Source organism: Larus michahellis, chromosome 10, assembly GCF_964199755.1.
Source record: "Larus michahellis chromosome 10, bLarMic1.1, whole genome shotgun sequence".
NCBI lineage: Eukaryota > Metazoa > Chordata > Aves > Charadriiformes > Laridae > Larus > Larus michahellis.
In genome coordinates, this window is record NC_133905.1 from 17,861,346 (window position 1) to 17,881,398 (window position 20,053).

Genomic DNA, 20,053 nt, shown 5'->3' on the forward strand with positions numbered 1-20,053 from the left:
TATACAGCATATGATTTGATTTCATGTGGCTGCAGCTAAGACTTTTAGAGAACCTTGCATGAAAAATATTCCACAAAGTTTTATCTTTTTTCTAAAAAAAATAAATAAAAAAATTAATAAAATAAAAATTTAAAAAGTCAAAGAATAAATTTGATAATAACACCAGTGTTACCAACATGAAGCAGCAGTCCAGCACTAGGCTCGCTCCGCACTAGGAAAACATGGCAAAATGTTCCCTCTTTTGACACCACTGGCTCAGCTGAACCAGTTACAGACAAGGCTGGCAGCTCTCCCGTACACTCGCTACCAGCCGCTGCGGGAATTTTTAGGCACCGTTGTCTATCGGACGTGCCCCAAGGTAAGACGCAAAGAGCAGACAGCAGTGCCAGCTGGCAGCCCTTTATTCTTGGGCTCCCCATATTTTACTACTGATGCAGCTGAAAAGTGGTGGCAAAGTCGGGAAGCATTTGCAAAGTTTCCCTAGTGTAGACAGGTCCTTAGTGTTTGGAACATAACAAGCAGCAGTTTGATGAACCAAAAATATTTTTCTCTGCCTCTTTCTGTCATTTTCCCCATTTTGGTCCCCTTTGAGCTATTATTTCTTTTTTTTTTTTTTTTCTTTTTTTCTGAAGATGTCTAACTCACATTGTGCTGCTCACTGGAGGTCATGTGTGTCCTTTGTACGATGAATCTGGTCATTATCTCAATCAAGTTTCTCACTGTGACTGCAAGAACAAAAGATCTACTGCAGGGGAATTTGACCAGAGGACAATTTTATATTACAGGAAGGGCAAAGGGTCATGGGAAGAAGAAAGAAAAAAAACCAAAACAACAAAACCCCAAGCAAACAAAAAAAGGAGATATACTGAATGCCCACTCAAGGTGCTTTGGGGGCATGCAAGTTGCTGATTTGTTTACTCTGAACGTTTTACCTGACTGACACAATGAGGAACAACAAAGAATAAATGAATGCAGCATACATCTCCAGCAAATTTTAATAACAGTGAATGCAGGGCTAGAAGTTGTCTTGCAGTTGGTGAAAGATGAAAACTGCCACTAAAACAGCAATCAAGGTCCTCTGTCAAACAAAGGCTAAGAAGAAGTTCATCAAGGAGATTAAGTTACGCATCCTGCCAAAGTTACTCAATTTCTCTAATATATGACTGCAAATGTCTATCACGTGTTTGTCTCCTGTAGAACCTGTTTGTGCAGCTTCTAGTGCTACTTCCATACACTCAAAGACCAGTTTCATTTCCAAAGGCATCTCCCTCCTTCTTTTCACTTCTGTCATTTCAGGAAGAGATGACGACGCAAAGAAACTCTTAAATTTACTACACGCAATTCATACGTGATTGAGCACAAAATACACAAGACATGTAAAGGTAGATCCTGAGGTGGAAAAATGAGATAATCCTCTTCAGAGCAGAGCAAGCATTTGTGGAAAAGATGAAGCAGCTGTTCTGACTCTCACCTACTTTTGGACAGCTAAAAAAAAATGGTCAGACAAAAGCAAAAGTTCTGGAGACACACTGATGAATGAGAAATTACTGTTAAGCAATCGGTTTTATCAGACTTCGGAGTGCTGAGCTTTGAAGAAGGACCTGATGTAGGACAGTATTTGAGTTTTCCCTAGTCTCTATCCATGCCGTGACTGTCATGGAACTAACAGATGGAAAAACACCGCCAAAGGGAACTGTAGGAGGTGTCTAGAAGTTCAGCCTTGAGCATCCACCTTAATACTCAACACTAAACCCAAACCATTGAGGCCAGGACTTGAGATCATTCAAGTAACATTTCCAACACATCTCAAGAGACAGGAAAGAGACATTCTGCTTTGAACAGAGCTTTTCCTTAAAATGGACCTTTACCTCAATCCCGTGCATTATTTTATTTTGTGAGGAGTTTTCGCAGTACAGTTAGCCATGCAGGCATTTCCAATGCAGCCTGTTCTTTGCTCAACTACTGCTAAAAAACTCAACTACTACCCTGCACGTCTAGCAACTGAAATTTTCAGTGGGTCAAAATGGATCTAAAATGCAAACTACTTTTTCACCAGAACACGGAAAGGCACTTTTGCACTGAGTGTCAAACCATGCCTGTTCCCTGGCCCCTGGTGCACGTCCACGCTAGAGAGCATGTGAATTTTGACTCATTACAGTGGAAGGAGAGGAGTTTCTCTCCTTTCACGCATGGTGAGCAAACGCATTTTGGACGCTTTGTAACCCCATCCCAACCCCTCAAAACCAAATAAAAGTTAGTCTAGTTCTGGGCAGTCAGCAAGCCAGAGAAACTGCAGCCCAAAACACAAAAGCTTTGGGAAATTTTAAAGTGAGAAAGAGGATTAAAATGGAAGCACTCAGGCAATCATTAACACAGTGGACAGACGCTGTTGCTACCAGTACATTACAGCTACGCCTTCCTGCAGAGCGCAAGACATCAAGCTCCTCTAAGGTAGGAAGCGATGACATGCTGGCCATCCTACTGCTTAAGAATTAGGCTGTAAGGAGGGACTTGACAATAAAAAGATACCACGCGAACCTAGAAGGGTGTAAAAGGAAACTACAACAGGAAAAAAGCAAGGCCATAGCACTTCCACAATGAAAGAGCGTTACCATTTCCCTTCACAGCATTTGCAAAGAAAACCTGCACATAGCCGAGTGCTGATGTATTACTCTCCAAAATTGCAAAGAGGCCCTACTGCAAATTTGGAAAGGACTGAGACAGCTGAGGGTGGAAAGTGACAGCATGCAGACTTCTAGTTTGAATATCAAAGCTGCCTTTAAGTTATGGAGTACACAGAAAACCTAGCAAATCTCATTTTAAAAAAAGCAAAGTTATAACTTAATTGGGCAATAACTTTCTAGGGTTTTGAAACTTTCCTATCCAAAGCAGCATTTTCTTCCAATAAAATTGCAACAGTCATTTAAAAAAATGCATTTTATATTGGAAGTGTTGACACATTATTAACTAGAGTAGTAACTATGCATGTTAAGCCAATGTATTTGGCTTGGGTAAGATCCTGCTGTTAAGGATCAACTGTATTTTATTTTAATCAAAGTTGAAACACAATGACCAACATCAGTAGGAAAGAAAGAAAGAAACAGACAGAGAGAGAAAGGTCTGAAGTATCCCATGCGTGTTAAATATTACTAGGCTTACTTCTGGATATGGAAACTCTTAACAAAATCAGTTACAACAGCTGATTAATAATGAGACTGAACAAGACTATTTACAGTATCATAACAGATTTTGTATCCTTGATTTTATCCTAACGAACCTTTTTATGACTCTAAGTACTGTTAATCAAAGAACTTTTCCTCGCTCCACTGTAAGCCTTCTTACCTGCCGCTACAGCTCTGAAAAGCTTCTGGTCCAAAATTCCCCCCAGTCCTCCTCTAATGCAACTTTCACAAACCATTTTTCCAACTGACTTCTAGCCCAGGGGCTTCACGCCCCTTTACTTCTCATTTGTCCCCTTTTTCTTGGTCTTTGTTTGGTTATTTGCGGCAAAGACACTTAAATTATCAGTTGTGCACTATATAACTTAAACATGCTCTTTGCTCCTCTTCAGTCATCTCTCAATATGTACTTCTCTTTAAGGTACGTCCAGAACACAAACTTAAATATCTTCTTTTATTAAACCTGTCATCTGAGTAACATTAATGACGCATTGAGAAAGAAAAAAAAGCAAAAAAGAGTTTAGCATCTTAGTTTTTATTTACCTTCATATTCTGCTTTCTTTGTTGCTTCCAAGTTTCTCCATTCAGTTCCTACGAGCCTGCTGAGCTCTCCAAAGGAGTAGTCTGGGTGCTGAGCTTTAATCACAGCTCTCATCTCGCTGCTAAATAAGATGTACCCACTCATGTTGATCTTCCTTTTTGATCCCTCCTTCTTGGTGCTGCCCTTAACAGACTTGGGAGTGGACTGTGAGAAAAAGCAGTTATGACCACGAGTGTACAAAAGAGAAGCTTCTCAACGTAAAAAATTCAAAGCTGTAAGAAACAGTATTTTAAAATATTCCCACATTTCTCTTGAACACATTTGCATAAGGATGATCCAACCTTACAGCCCCTAAAGAGAGATGGCATCTACTGATGCATGGCAAGAGCAGATGCAAACCCTTATGAAAAATACACATGTAACAAACAACAACAACAAAAAAACCCAAAAACGAAAACAACAGTGTTCTAACACTTTTCAATCCTTCCAGACATAATGTCACCTTTGCAACCCTCAAAAGGCCCTTCTTTTATCCCGAACTTTACAAATTTCTCACATCTTGAAGAGGAAAATTGTTTCCAAAACCTGGTGGGGGAAAAAAGGAAATAAAAATATATGCATCTCTCTTCTTCCTATCCTGAAATTCTGGCCACGTTACTAACTCCTATTTGCCACTTTGACCCCACAGGTCACTTTTCTCTCAGATAAAAACAAAGCTTCAGTGATACAAGATGCTTAAAAATCCTCGCTCACCAAGTTAAGCCAGGCACTGGATAAGCTAAGGCATACTCGTATGTTATTCCAAACTTCACTGTATTAATTTCCAAATGGCAATCCACCCTTAATGTTTTCATTATGAACCTAAAGACAACACTTGTCTTTTTGGGAGGAAGTCTTCTAGGTTTGTCTCTAAGATGAAAGAAGGGAAGAAAATTCCATGCAGGTTCTGGGATGACACACAGGGCACACACAACTCATTCCAGCTTCTCAGGCAAGCCCACGTTGGCAGACGGAGAGTTCTCAAGTCAGAAACAGGAAAATCTAACGACATATTTGGGCTTTTGTACATCTGCACTTCGATAGATACAAGTTTATCAGCCAGTTTTGCCTTGACAGTGCTTGCAAGTTTCGATAACAGTAATCTAATGTAAAAGCCTACCCACCACTTTGGAAGGGCAAACAGGACTCTGAGAAACTGTAAGAATTCTGAATTTGATTCTTGTAGTTTCCGTTCTTTTACATCTGTGATACGAGGATTTTTAAACAGTATCTTTTTTCCATTTGAGTCAGATAACCGCACATATTAAATGTGTTAAGAGAAGAAACAAACCAGGACCCCTTTTATGCCTTTTCTCAGCCACATTGCTAAAATAAGAAATGAAGTTCCACATCTTTTTCTTTTTTAGGTTCTACTTCATTCACAGCCAACTGCAGCAGGAGACCATCATCCACCTGTTTGTCAAGCCCCACAATACCATGTGTTCACTTGTCTTGACTCCTTTTATCCTTAGGTGTAGTAAGAGCTTCTTTGTTATCAGCAGAAAAAAAAGTTTAAAATTTCTGGGTTTTAATAGTTCTTAAATAAAAGTCTATACATTTATGAGAACATAAAGCAAATACATGCCTTTTACCTAGGAGCTCTGTTTAAAAAGATACTTTTCACTAGGGACATAAATAGAACAGATTATATGAAGAAGAAAGTTTATTTCTGTGCTATACGTTAGTTATCTCTCCACCAGAGTTAAATTGTGCTCTGAATGCCAGCTCAGACTAACAACCCTTTTCTTTCCAAATCAGCAGTGAGGAATCTGCCAGGGCGCTTGTGAATCATCATTCACTTCTTAGCATGCATTGCTATTGATCCTTTTCAGTTTTCCTTATGTGTTTTTTGGGGGTTTTGTTTTTGTTTTTTTTTTTTTTTTAAACTTCAAGTTCTAGACTTCAGAGTTCACATCCATCTAACGGTATATACACACATGTTGGATCTACCCATTGAGCCTGACTTCTCACCAGTTATCCTGAAAGCTCTGCAAGACTGTCCCGTTACAAGCAATTAAAAAAATAAAATAATGCAACTGTCAACCTGGCTTTTAAAAGAAATATCATGTATTAGTATTTAAATAAAACTTCTTAAGGGAATCTGAGCAAAACACAGCTATGCATAGAGACAGAAAGCAAAAGGAGACCAAAAGTCAGTGAACGCTGCAGAAGGTAGTTTGAGGACATCTTGAATGTCCAATGATCCCTATTTAAATTGCTTTTGGCAGCCACCATGCTTAACAATGGTAATATTTTGATTTATAAAAAGTTACCTTCCACTTCCTAAAGTGTCACATTAGTTTGTTAATGCTGGTAACATGCTTCCTATTTGTAATACCTTGCAAGAGTTTCCATGCCACTTATGAAATTCAGCATGTCAAAACAAGGGCAGTGAGACAACCTTGCACAGGAAAATGCATTTGGTGGTTTGCCCACATGTCAAAAATCACAATCAAACCAAGCTAAAGCTTTCAATTTCATCACATCTTTTTCATGACATCAGAAGACAGCTACTTCTATCGGGGGATCACATTATTTCTTCACCTACTGATGAGGTTGTCACTTCATAGTCAATGTAATGCAGCAGAAATCCATATTGCTGGTTAGAAAAGTATCTGAAACTCCCTCCCGTTCTCAGCAGGTCATTCCCATTGCTTCTTTAATGCTGGCATTAGCTTGGATGTGGCAAGGCGATGAGGCAGTAAAGGGTTTAATCCAGTTGCAAACAAACAGTTTTGGTTAGGTTTATTTCCAGTTACAGCAGTTCCCCACCCTGCTCCAATACTCAGTTACATGAATACGAGGGCTTGGGTAAGAAATGCAGCAAGAGAGGGAAGGGGGTCCAAAGTCCCCCATTTAAGCAGCATCAATGACTCATGCCACATTAAAGCCAGCATACAGCCATACACAATTCCTCATCTACCTCCTGTCCACTTATCAGCAAATTAATACTAAAGCTTCTAGGACATCCAGTTCTTCTAACTTCTTCAACAAATTCCTACTTCCAAGTAAGAATAGTAACTCAACAGTAAAAATGTGATATTTTTTTTTCCTTTGAGGATGATGCACAGCATTTTCTAAAAATGTAGCAACACCGTAACACCCAAAATGTTATCTTTTTTCAAAATTTAAGCTTAACAATGGGCACTAGAAAAATTGAGAACTACAGTTAAACCGTTACAGGCCAATTTTATATTTCAGGCCCTGATATTTATGAACACGCATCATAGAAAACCTACTAATTAGAAATAACTTCAACATAACATACAAAAATGTCACCTAGAAGATTTTCCTCAACTGCATGATTTCCTTTAAAAATATTTTAATGGACTTTAATATTATCACCTGGATATCATATTGGATATGCCAGAACTGTTCCGTGTAATTTATTCCATAGACTTGTCAACTAAAGTATGAATTTGTTTGTGTATATGATAAAATGTTACTGTTTCTTTGTTTGTTTCGGTAGGGGAAAGAATGTGGAATATAAAGGTTTAAAGGTTTCTCAAGACAGACCCTTACCTGTGGGGGAGTATAAGGCATTATATCCAAATCACTAGCTAACGGGGTCTGAAGCTGAGGCATAGATGGCGTTTCAGTCATATCACCTTCCTCTTCTCCCATCTCTTCCATGTCCTCATCGCCTCCTTCCAACTCAGCAAATTTTGCTTCTAGCTGCTGAATCTTCTTTTCCAGTAGCGGAGATGGTTCCTTCTGAGGAACTATGGGTTTTCTGAAAGGTGGAGGAGCAAGACAAAAGTAGATGATAATACATTCCTACACTACCGGAGATAGCATATATTTTTTTAAGAGAAAACCAACTTTTCTTTCTTTATCATTGAACAACATGGAAATAATGGTGACTCAGGATGTGCCCGTGCTTCCATTGAGAACAGTTAGCAGAAATCATTCAGTGTCCACGGACAGCGTTTCATTTCAATCACTTGTTTGAAGGCTGGGGTTTTTTTATTTTTTGTGAGTTAGAAGGGGACTTCAATGCAGCAAGTACTTCATTTCTGCAGTAGAATGCAGTTAACACCACATATTCCTTAGATTTTACATTTTACTTAAGTTAGAACTTAATATTTTTATTAATATCAATGTCCACCAACTGGAAAGCTATTTGTTACCCATAATGACGACTTAAGTATTGTAATGACATCCAAAAGAATTTACCAATCAGAAAATGTAATGACTTTTACTAAAGTTGGGAAAAGAAAAAGAAAACATCCATTGGTATTAAAACCATGAAAAGACTGGTGTTATCTAGATTTCTTTCCAAAAGTGCGACTAGTCAAAGTTCATCTTCTACTACCACTATGACTTTTATCTATGTACTGGGTCTGGCTGGGATGGAGTTGATTTTCTGCACAGTAGCCTGTAAGGTGCTGTGTTTTGGATTTATGACCACAACAGCGTTGATAACACATTGATGTTGTAGTTATTGCTGAACAGTGTTGACGCATCATCAAGGCCTTTTCTTTTTCCCACTCTGCCCCCCAGCAAGTAGGCTGGGGTTGGGCAAGGAGCTGGGAGGGGAGACGACCAGGACAGCTGACCCAAGCTGACCAAAGCGATATTCCGTACCCCTGTGACATGCCATTGTGCTCAGCAATGAAAGCTGGGGGAAAGGAGGAAGAAGGGAGGATGTGTAGGTTTATGGCATTCGTCTTTCAAGTAAACATTACACATGCCAAGGTCCTGCTTTCCAGGAAACAGCCAAACATCTGCCTGACGATGGTAAGTAGGCGAATAAATTCCTTATTCTGCTTTGTTTGCATGTGCATCTTTGTTTCACTTATTAAACTGTCTTTATCCTGAGCCATGAGTTTTTCTTCCTTTTGCCCTTCCAGTTCTCTCCCTCATCCTGCTGTGGGCAAGTGATCGAGCGGCTGGGTGGGGGCTTAGCTGCCCACCAGGGTCCATCTCCCACAACACAGAAGAGTGCTCAGGTCACCCTCGCATTCCCACCACGTTTTTACCTAAAATAGTATATTTCGTCATCTACAACTTTTGCAGAGAGTGAAAACCTCTTCAGCCCTTTAAATTTCTTCATTTGTTTGTCGCTTTCATTGTAGCGGCTCTCACAAAGAAAAACATCATTTTCAGAGATTTCTGTTGGTCTGCAGGAGAGGAAGTCTTTGAAGGAGAGAACGGCACACTTTCCTGCAGAAATGAAAGAGCTGGGTAAGAAGGCAGCCACACTTGCAGGGATTTAACAGAAAGTGTTGAAATTCAAGTTTTTGCCAGTGTCATAAGTCTGGAAGATTCACAATATTTGCCCCAACTATGGAAAATACACCAATCAATATCCCTATTAAATAACGCCACCCATGAGAAACCTAGATGAACTTCACTCAGCTTTGGGATTTTTTTAAAGAACAAGAAAAGCTGCAAAACAACAAAACCCCACGATCACTAACTATATTTAGCACAGCATCATAACTACAAAACAAAGTACATAATCATCATCTTATGCAACAAACCAAATATCAACTTCCTTCTGGACTGACTTTCCCAGTAACACATACTGGAATTAATTACATTAATAAGCGAGAATAATGGAGTTTTCTGTTCTCTGGCTGCAGAAAATGTTTACTTTGATATCATATGTGTAATTCCCTTATTGTAAGAAAGCTTCCTTATAGTGAAAGTTCTTGTGACAGGAATGCATATTAGAAATGGACTGAATAATCTCTCCCCCCCCAGTCAATTGAAAAAAAAAATACTTGGAATCAAACCTGCACATAGCTATAAATCACTTCAGATTGTATAGGAAAAGAAAGAGTGCCCATTGGATGCAAAGTTGTTAATAATTACCCAAAATGCAAGTCATTGGACAGGTCTCCTCCAAGTTACTCAAGAACACTTCCTTCTTGTAGAACATTTTAGTTGGTTCATGTTCAGTTTCTTCAGGATGTATAAAGATTGGACCAAAGAAATACGCGGCTCCATCTCGCACCCACATCTTTTCAATTCTGGAAAGAAAACCAAACCACTGACATAAATGAAAGGCCATCCCTCCTAAATGAGATGCTTTAGGACGTAAATGAGACGTAGCTGGACGTACTAGGTTGCTCAGGAAGACTGTCACTGAAAAACAAGTACAGGAGAACAGGCTATTCCAACTGTACAGCTCTACCACCTTTTTATTCAGTGGCTAAGTGTCTACCTCAGCCTATTAAGAGCTTGTAACATTAGCGTCATTCAGAATATTTTTTCCCATCCTCTTCTGCACTTTCTTGCAACAAGCCTGTCTTTTATCCTAGTTAGTTTTATAGACAGAAACTGCAAATAAAGAAGTTGCACCTACCTTCCTACCCGAGGTCGCACTAACCCATGTGATTTTATGAAGACGCAGTCCCCAACCTTAAGCCACATATCATTGTAGCAGAGCTGTTCAAAGTAATGGCAACCAGGTTCCCCATTGGACATTTCTACCGGAACATCTTCTTTGTCCTGCAGAAGAATATGCATTTAGAAACTTGTGGAAGGAGGAAAACCAAACACATATATGAAAAGATACTAGGTGCAAGTAAAAGACTTTGCTCTATCTTTACGTTCCCAATAATAGGTAAACACTAAACAGAACCGTACACGCAAAAGTGAGAGGCCTTGAAATTTAAAAATAAAATCGCAAAAGCTAAAGATACCCTCCATGTATGCAGCGAGGTTCCCTATTTCACAAAGCTGTAATTTTGCCAGAACAGTAATTTGCAGGACCTTTTTTGTTCTACTGGTTCAAGGTTAACCGGCCAAGCCAAACCTTGTCAGCAAATTTTGATGGTTTGTTTTAAAGCATAATAATTTGCTTAAGAGTATATTAAGTCATACATATTGAGTATATGGCCAAGTTAACATACATAGAAATTTAATGATTCAACTCTCATACACAATGACATGAGCACTCCATGTATTGCTTGCAAATTCATACCATTTGCCCTATTTAATTTTTTACTTTTTAGTCAAAACTCACATTGTGCCTCATTTTTGACCTTTTAGTCCAGGATTTCAGAAAGCCAATGAATACACAAGCTATCTCCCCAAGGTGTGCAAAGAACAGACCCTACAAATTTTCATTCTCTCAGTAGAAATAAACCCTTCTTATGTCATGAATGAATAAATACAATATATACTAAGTGTCTGCTTAAAGCTGACAATGAGTGTGCTGGGTATTCTGTTCTGAGCTTCTGTTAGAGAATTCAATGTAAAGCGCATTTATTTTATGACTCCAAGTTCATTTTTTTTATGGTTCTAACTTTATTTTAGATAAATTTAATTCAATTTAATACACGTATTTAAATTTATTGCTTTTATAACTCTAAATACAACAAAACAAAACATTTTACCCAGTATGTTGCACAGAAATATTCTTAAGCATTTCAACAATAAACTGTTCAGTTATCAACCATAAATACATCACAAACAGCAGAATATTACGCATCGTTTACTGCTGCCTAGCTACTGACTATTTTACTGAAATACTACATAATAAAACACTTCAGCATTGCCATGAACTAAAATTAGACTTTTAGTTCTACCGACTCTTTAGGCTTAAGGCAAGAGCTTTAAAGTAAAAGTGTAATTTTCTTTTCAGAAGTTTTTTTAAAAAAAAACAAACAGCCCCTTCACATGATCACAAGAAAGCATTTGTAGAATCTAGCAAATATGTACACAGTTTATTTTCTATTTAGTCTATGTTTTGTTTGTATTTATTTACAAATGTGTATAACAATTTATAACAGAAACATATTTATTTACATTTTATTGTGTCTGGATGCTGTGAAACAGAAATCACGAGGGGTCACATTTTGTCATTCTTTATCTGACAAACAAAATCGATGTTCCACTTTTTATCTTACATACCTTTTCAAGATGAAGGATACTTTCTCCCACCTTACTGTCCTCCAATGTTTCAGCGTGTTTCTCCTCATCTACTTTGTCTGTATTAGCAAACACAGAAGCAACACGGACCACAGGCAGGGGCACGTCTCGCGGGACAAACCTTACAGAGCTTACAGGCATAGTCCACAGTTTAATCTTTTTAAAAGATTTTGTCTTCGCAGAATAACGTGACTCACAGACATAGACATCCTCATCTCTGAAGTTTTCAGGACACAATTTAAAATATTCCTGCAGATTAAAGACAAAATATGAAATCTTCCAGCAACACACGCACATACCCTATAGACACACAGCGAACACCCTCTCATGCTTCCTGATTTTTTTCTACGTTTCTATCAGAAACATTTTTAGACTAATAAAGCCTTTCTGCTGAGTTCTTTTCTTCCAGTTTGACATCCAAATTATACTAAAAATTAAAAGCAAACAAGAAGAAATCCCACGCTTAGAGAAGCAGCTAAATTCAGTACAGGTTGTCATGTAAGAAAAGTCTGGTTTTATTCATTTACCAAACCGGTACATTAACAACTACAAGACCTGCAGCCTAAAACCACCTTTACAAGATTTCTGAGCTTTGACTTGGAAAAAGGACACAACCACCAGGTTTTGGGGAAAGGAAGGAGTAAGCTCCATGCTCATTGATATGTGACCGTGATACCCATTCATGTACTCAGCAGCTGTAGCACTTTGTTCCGTACAAACACACTACCTTCAAAAAACCGGCTGAGATGGGTTGGGGTGCTGCAAACAAGCCAAAAATCCTCAGCACAAGGATGATGTGGAATCAAATTTGAGACAGAGGTGAAAAGAATTGATCCTCTTACCAAGCCATTCAAGTCTCCCTCTCTACCAAACCTAAATCTACATCCTTTTATGGGAACCTTCAAGAAGCTACCTGCAATTTCTCTACTACATGCTCTAAAAATCAGCTAGTTAATTATCTAATAAGCATATGATTCTACAGACCAACCAGCACCAGGAAACATCATCACTTGGATGAATTATGTATCTCATGAAGAAAACGAAGAATACAAACAGTCCTCAGGAGCAAGTCCGATTTTATTTAAGTATTAGTAGAATGTCTCCGTGTTAGAATGCCTACAGCTCTTCGAGAAAATAGCAGAGAGCATATTATTTGCTTAACAGATACGTATGAATAGTCTCTCACCTTGACAAACATGACAACACATTTGCCTAAAATTTTGCTAACAGGAACTTTATTGTAATAGTCACTTTTAAAAACTTCTTTTTCCAAGAATTTTCGTGTTGCAAGATGAAACGTTTCATTAGGTCGATAAAACCAACACCCGTAGAGCCATTTCTCTCCTTTAAAAAAAAAGAAACAAAAAAGAGAAGGGAGAAAGAAAGAGAAAAAGACGTAAATTGCATATTCTCTAGTGCATGATCAAGAAAAAACAACTCTAGATTGATGTATCAATCAAATAGCCACGCAGTCATTTATACTGAGAGTAAACTGTTCTAAACCAAGACAAGATTCCTTAGTTGTTTCAGGTAAGAAAAATACGGTTGCTTAAAAAGCCTCACAATTGTTTTTTCCCTAATTAAATCTGACTCAGGAAAATGAAGGAGGAAACAGTTCTTATTAATAAATCTTGACTTTCAGGCCTTGAAATTGTGTCAAAGTCTACACAACAATCACCTGATTATTTGAAGAACCTTGGATAACTGGCTTCAAGTTTTTTAAGAAGTATTTCTTCCATGTTATCCTGTGACAAATTCAAATTGTTAACAATGATTTATAAAGAGGTTACAGAACCACAGAACTGCAGGGGTTGGAAGGGACTTTTGGAGATCATTAGTCCAACCCCCCGCCAAAGCAGGTTCGTCTAGAGCAGGTTTGACAGAAACGCATCCAGGCAGGTTTTGAATATCTCCAGAGAAGGAGACATTCTTCAACCCCACAATCTCTCTGGATGTTGTTACAAATATGTACTACTGTTCTAAATCAAAGAAAATCTGTAATCTGTAGACTGAACCAGATTAAAAAGTGCTATTCACTTTCTCCATGACAGACAAACATAAGAAACAACCAACTGGCCTATGGTCCATCTACCCAAATACAATGCATCCATCCGAGTGAACATGATGGGCTATTAGGAGAACACATTTGATCTTGGCCACTCTCCGTAACTCATTCCACTCCTACAGCCATTGCATTGGGAGTGTTAAAGAGCTATTCTCTTTACCTGGCCATTATTTGCTGGTTATTCCCTTTATTATTTAGTTTAGACCTGTTGCACATGGACTTGTCTTACCCATTTTTGAACCTGCTGATATAATCTATCTCCACAAGCGTTCACTAACCACTGTATTAAAAAGCCAAACGCTTTCACGTTTTAATCTATTAGAATCATAGAATGATTTGGGTTGGAAGGAACCTTAAAGATCATCTAGTTCCAACCCGCTGCCATGGGCAGGGACACCTCCCACTAGACCAGGCTGCTCAAAGCCTCATCCAGCCTTGCCTTGAACACTTCCAGGGATGGGGCATCCACAACCTCCCTGGGCAACCTGTTCCAGTGCCTCACCACCCTCACAGAAGAGAATTTATTCCTGATATCCAAACTAAATCTACCCTCTTTCAGTTTGAGGCTGTTACCCCTTGTCCTATCATTACACTCCCTGATAAAAAGTCCCTCCCCATCCTTCCTGTAAGCCCTCTTCAGGTACTGGAAGGCTGCTGTAAGGTCTAAATTAGTATCAATGAGTGCCTTCCAATTCTAGTACTGTGAGATTTGTTAACTAGTATTTCTGCATTCACCTCTTCTACCCACTACATGATTTGGCAAACCTTAATTATAACCTGGCTTACATTTCTCATCTCCAAATTTAAGAGTCACAGTCTTTTAAATCTGTCCTTGTAACACATCCATTCCATCCCTTTAAAAGAAAGTGCAACCAAGGTGCTTAACTCAACTATACCCCACTGTAGTTCTCAGCAACTGTAGTTTCCAGGATTGCTGAGAGTGCACCGTGCTTATCTGATACTCTGGCCGTATCTCTAGCCTTCCTTACACTTAAGTGAAGTATCTGCTGCAAACAGAGGGCATCACTGATGAGAAAAAACAAAATAGTACTTGTTATGGCTTGATTTGGCCTAAGAAATGCAAGATTCAACTCAATTCTGAAATTTAACAAAGGCAAGTTCTCAAACTGAGCTGTTCTGTGGAACATTTGCAGTTAAACATGCCCAACTTTAGTTCAGATTTCTCAGCACAGAAAAACTCCATGTGTTCTTCTGCGCCTAAATTACAAGGAGCTCATGGCACTTTGAAGAGCCTGTTCTCTGGGATGCTTACAATTTGAGGGCAAGTGGAGACGAACAATAAAAAAGCATGTGCTGATTGAAGAACTTTATATTTGTAATATTCTTTGGAACAAAGCAATTCAGAAACAAGAAACATACTCACCAGTCTACACACACTTCTACAAATAAAATAACTACCATCTATACAGAAAAAGCTCAAGTTCGCAGTGTTAAATAGTAATAATAAGAAGTTTTGCCATATTGTTTTCCTACAGCAAAGACATCCTTACCGGCTGAATCTTCCCACAGCCTCTCAATACAGACTATGTGAGGTTGCAAGTTGGCTTCAGCAGGCTCCACGTACACATAATCTCCTACATGGTACATGCTGTTCTTGAAGCTGCAATCCTGGCTGTAGGTCCGATGCAAGCTTGACAGCCCAGCTGATCCAGAAGAATCTTCACTCTTTTCAGCTTCTTATTTCAAGAAGGGAAAAACAGATGTTAGTAATGCCACATTTCCACATTAGCCAATTGCTGATATGAATTCCCTCATCCCTTGCTGAGTGCAGAACGTGCCACATGATACCCGATGCATCCCTCCAGCGAGAAGGAAGGGTTTAAGTGTGTTTTATGCCGCTAGCCTTTCTGCTCCTGGTGCTGCTGAAGGTTGGGTTTCCCTTCTTCAGTTGAATATTATTGAGCCCTCCCAGTGAGTGAAGAGGAACTCAAAGACAGCACTGAGGTCAGAAGCCTTCAGAAGGCTAGCTCTCAAAGGAAGACAGAAAAAGGGCATCACAGCTGTTGTTCCCTCATAATATCGAGCCTGGTCAGAGCAACCAGACTTTACTGCCCCTGACATGAGTACTATGTGGGAAGATGAACCATGTTACAATTCAAGGACAAAGAGCTAACAGCTCTGCTCCCACCTGTGCGACGGAGCAATTAGAAAGCTTAATTCATTCCCCTAGACATGCTCCACAACAATTATATGGACAGTAACAGCCAGGAACTGTGAAGTACAAAGAACCTTCACAACAGGTTCCTTACCCTAGAAAAGAGTGTAAGCCCATTCTTCTTCACACTCGCAGTAGCCAAGTGAGAAACACAAAAGGCTTACTTAAATACCGTTTCTTTAGCAGCATTAAAAGCATGATCATAGCCAACACCATCAGCACATCAAGAAAACAGCATTTGTCAAAAAGGAAATGCCTAAAAGGTCAATTGGAACAGTTACTGCTATGTTAATTATCAGCAGAAAGGTATAGTAAAAAAATATTGTTTTCTTTCATAGTGTCCCTGAAGTAAGACTACTGGTACCCCAATGTGTTCTGATTAAAGAGTTTACATAAGGTTAGTGTGTACCTAATCTCCTTCTTAAAGCCATCTGGCATGGCTGCCAAGGATCAAAATAAAATAAACCTCTCATAACTTTCAAATCCCCACCTTTGGTGGACAACCAGATTATTAAGGTCCCTTCAGTAGGCAAAGCTGCAGGAACAGCAGAGCATACATCATATGCACAGGTATATTTTTCAATTAATACATTTAAAATTAATTAAAAGTAATCTTAAAAGGAGCTACCTCTCTTCTCCTCCTCTCTTTTGAGCTTATCCTCCTCTATTTCTTTGGGCAGCTTTTCCTTCTTTTCCTTTTCTACATCGTTGTGAAGATGCTTGGTGGTATAGCTGAGAGCAGGTGACAGAAGAATCTCTCCATTCTTACAAAGTTCATCTCGAATTTTAATAAAGAACTGCTGAAGTTCAACCGCATCCTCGTAAATCTCTGAATCAGTCCTGTACAAAAATACATACAACAGGGCAGACACATAGTTTGTGCAGAGTCAAACAGCATCCTAAACACACACGCATCAATCACCACACTTAGTGATAAAACTAAAACTTCATTCTACCAACAGATTTCTGTGATCACTCGTAACAAGCAGCAGCAGACACTGGCGAGTCATGCTCCACCTGCTACTCTGCTGGCAGTTTGTGTTACAGTTTACCTAAAACAGTATTTTTGTATACACCAGTCCTGAAATACCAGAAAAATCAAAGGTAACTGGCTGCAACTAAAACTACTTGACACTGGACCTCTATCTGTTAACTTCTGAAAACTTAAGTAATAACATTATTATTAACATAACTGACTTATTTTAATTACCCATACTCCTGTTAGAAGATGTTTTAATAACATTTTTACCTCCTCTCCTTCAGAGTCAAGATCTCACTTGTACATCCCCAAGTACTCTACCTAATTCAAGTAAAACACTGAAAAAAGTTGCAAGTGTTCATAGTTTTTGCACAGTATTACCATAACTCATAAAACTGTGATTGCTCCAAAAGAGTAATCCACTAGTCAAGCGGTTAGTGAACAGCTTCTCCCCTTCATTTTTTCAATTTGAAAGTTAGCACAAACCTGGTTTTCACGACATGAGCCTTTGGAAGATTAAGATCAAAATTATCTCCTTGTTTATAAAAGAAAGCATACATTCTACTGAAGACCTGATAAAGCTTTTGAGATTTAGTTTTCTAAAGACCCATATCAAGGAAAGCAAACACTTTAGAAAGCCTTCAACCTTTCTCTTATCGCAAAACTCATGCAATAAGATAAAGAATACCTGAAAAATATGGCTTTGCTCACCTGTTCATTCTCCTTGCCCTCTCCAGTACCTCAAACATATTCTCCTGGAACAAGTCCAATCTTCTGTAGCGATTATTTTCAACATTTTTTCGGATAATATCAAAAGTCAGAGGAGGTTTATTTGGGAAGTTGGGATCAACAGCAGGAATCTCAGCTAAGGAGTCGCTGTAGCATCTGCCCTCATCATCCTGGTGGCTCATAACAGATACAAAAAGGTTATGGATAAGTTCCTGAATTAGCAAAGTGACATTGGGCACATGAGAATCCTCATCTCCTTCTATTTCTCTCCGAGTTTCAAGCAAAACTTTATGCAGGACCAGGGCATCTTTATAAATCAAAGATTCTGGTTCGTTGTATGTGCAAGCATTATTGAACATCATTACAAAGTCCTCTACCATGGAATCAATATCCTGGTATTTATTTGCCATCATATGACTTCTGATCTTTTCCATGTCAACGGGCTTTTTAATGGTCACATAATAGTCAGGAAGTTCAGACCGAGATGGCAGCCTCAAGAAGATGGCACTCAGTCGCCTGCCTCGTTTATCCGTGTAATTCTTAACCGCTTCGTACACCTCATTCAATTTCTGTTGCATTGGAGTCATGTATTTTGATTTTTTAGGAGAAATGCCACTTTTTCTACCTAAGCAGAAAAAAAAAAAAAGAAAAAAAAAGAAAAAAAAATCATTACAAAAACAGAGCTTGCACACTTCTTTGTCCATCTCCTTTCCATTGCAGAATTGCTTACTGAAGAACCACTTCATGGTATGAGCAGAAGACTCACAACATGGAGCCCATTCCAAGTTGCAGCTCTTTTATTTTTCATAATAGTAAGAATAGGGTTTTTTTTAATGTTATCTTTTGGCAAACACAGAATCATATGTTTCTATGTAGTCCACCGAAAGGTCTCTTCAGACTTACGCATGGAAAACATCATTTCCTACCTAGTGTTATTAATAACTTCTCTAAATTCAATTTGGTCTTACTAGTTGTACATGAATTTCTCTCTAGAGCCATTAAAAATCCAGTCATCACGGGGCTTTTGCTACCACTAAAATTAAGCGTTCTAAATATTATCAGATTCCTTTACGACAGGTTTATGCCAAATTAGAGAAGATTATTACAGGTAAAATGTAAAATAAGGCCTCCCATGGGACTAGCAATCAGAGCTTTATGGTTAATTCAGGATCTCTGTTACTGTACTGCACAGACTCTGTGAATTCTCTACCACCTGTCCCTTACCTCAGAGCTGCACAATTCTATTTTCAAGAGGGCTGTGTGCCTGTACTTTAGGCCCTTCTGTGCAATTTTATCCTTCTCAGTTTGTTAAGTTCTGAACACATAATAAGGGGACATAAGGTCTGAGCAGTAGCAAATGCAGTTTCTAAGGGCAACAGCTCTAGGAACAGACATTGTTGGAAATTTCACTTCTGTGTTTTCCATGGCTTTCAATAATTTTCCAAATAAAGCTCACATTTCTTTTATCATTCTGTGGAAATCCCAGACATTTAACCAGGGAAATTAAGAGCTTTACTCAGTTTGAGAAGCACCTTACTTGTAAGCAATGCCAGCAGCATACATTAAGCATGTTAATGAAGTGTTACTGAGCCCATAATGCAGCATTTGGATAACAGCACATGACTAAAGGCCAACCATTCCCAAGTTTTCTTTCTTCACTCTAAGTTACTTTCCTTAGAAAATGCGATATGCAACAACTAGATTTTATTATATGCACACACAAACACTTCATTGCTGTCATGATTTTGAGAATAAAATTCTATTTTGCATGTCAGTGTGAATTTGTAGATCATGTCTTCTTGGCTAAACCGAAGATCTCTTAATCTCTATTGTTGGGTTTTCATAGGTGTTGAAATGAGGCATAGCAATGTACGAGGTTGCCTTACTTAGCTTTAGTTTAGGGGATGCAACATCATCATCTTCAGCTAAGGGCCCCAGTTCTTTCCTTTTTTCTTTAAGGATCTTTTCCAGCATATGGGCATCATTGTATACCTATTAATCAGTAAAGTAATCAAAAAACAAAACAAAACAAGGTTTACTGTGTTTAGACTGGTTCAGAACTAGCCCCCAAGAAACATTTAAATGCTAGTTTGAAAAAGCTGAATGCAAAACCAAACACTTGATTAAAAAGAAGGCTTATTTCTCAAACTTACACCTTCAATAGACTTACAAAGATAAGCAGAATTGATGAACACCATCTAAATCAGGGAGATATAAATATTGAATAAATTATCCAATTAAGCTGCATTTCTATTCCAAAGACTACAAAGTGGTGAGGTGCAGTTGTCTCATCAACTTCCTCATCAAATCATCCTGCTGAGCAATGAAAGATCTCCTGAACTACTGTGATTCCATCAAGGTACACAGGACTAAAACAGTCCCCCTGGGTCTTCAAATCCAATCCTGGTGAATGCAACCTCATCATAAAGCCCTGTACAGCAGCTGACCAAGTTCCTCATTA

General features: G+C 38.6%; 1 protein-coding gene across 17 annotated transcripts in view; it reads right to left on the reverse strand.

Annotated features, from left to right (window-relative positions):
* PBRM1 (polybromo 1) overlaps positions 1-20,053 on the reverse strand; it is a 62,694-nt gene that overhangs the window by 8,950 nt on the left and 33,691 nt on the right. For all 17 annotated transcript variants that reach the window (XM_074602568.1, XM_074602575.1, XM_074602570.1 and 14 more), the window contains 11 exons: positions 19,479-19,584; positions 17,575-18,217; positions 16,513-16,724; positions 15,220-15,405; positions 12,830-12,987; positions 11,626-11,892; positions 10,073-10,218; positions 9,580-9,737; positions 8,742-8,925; positions 7,282-7,492; positions 3,723-3,924 (listed from right to left, as the gene is read on the reverse strand). In XM_074602568.1, coding sequence (XP_074458669.1) covers positions 3,723-3,924; positions 7,282-7,492; positions 8,742-8,925; positions 9,580-9,737; positions 10,073-10,218; positions 11,626-11,892; positions 12,830-12,987; positions 15,220-15,405; positions 16,513-16,724; positions 17,575-18,217; positions 19,479-19,584 — 2,473 coding nt within the window. The remainder of the gene's footprint in view (positions 1-3,722; positions 3,925-7,281; positions 7,493-8,741; positions 8,926-9,579; positions 9,738-10,072; positions 10,219-11,625; positions 11,893-12,829; positions 12,988-15,219; positions 15,406-16,512; positions 16,725-17,574; positions 18,218-19,478; positions 19,585-20,053) is intronic.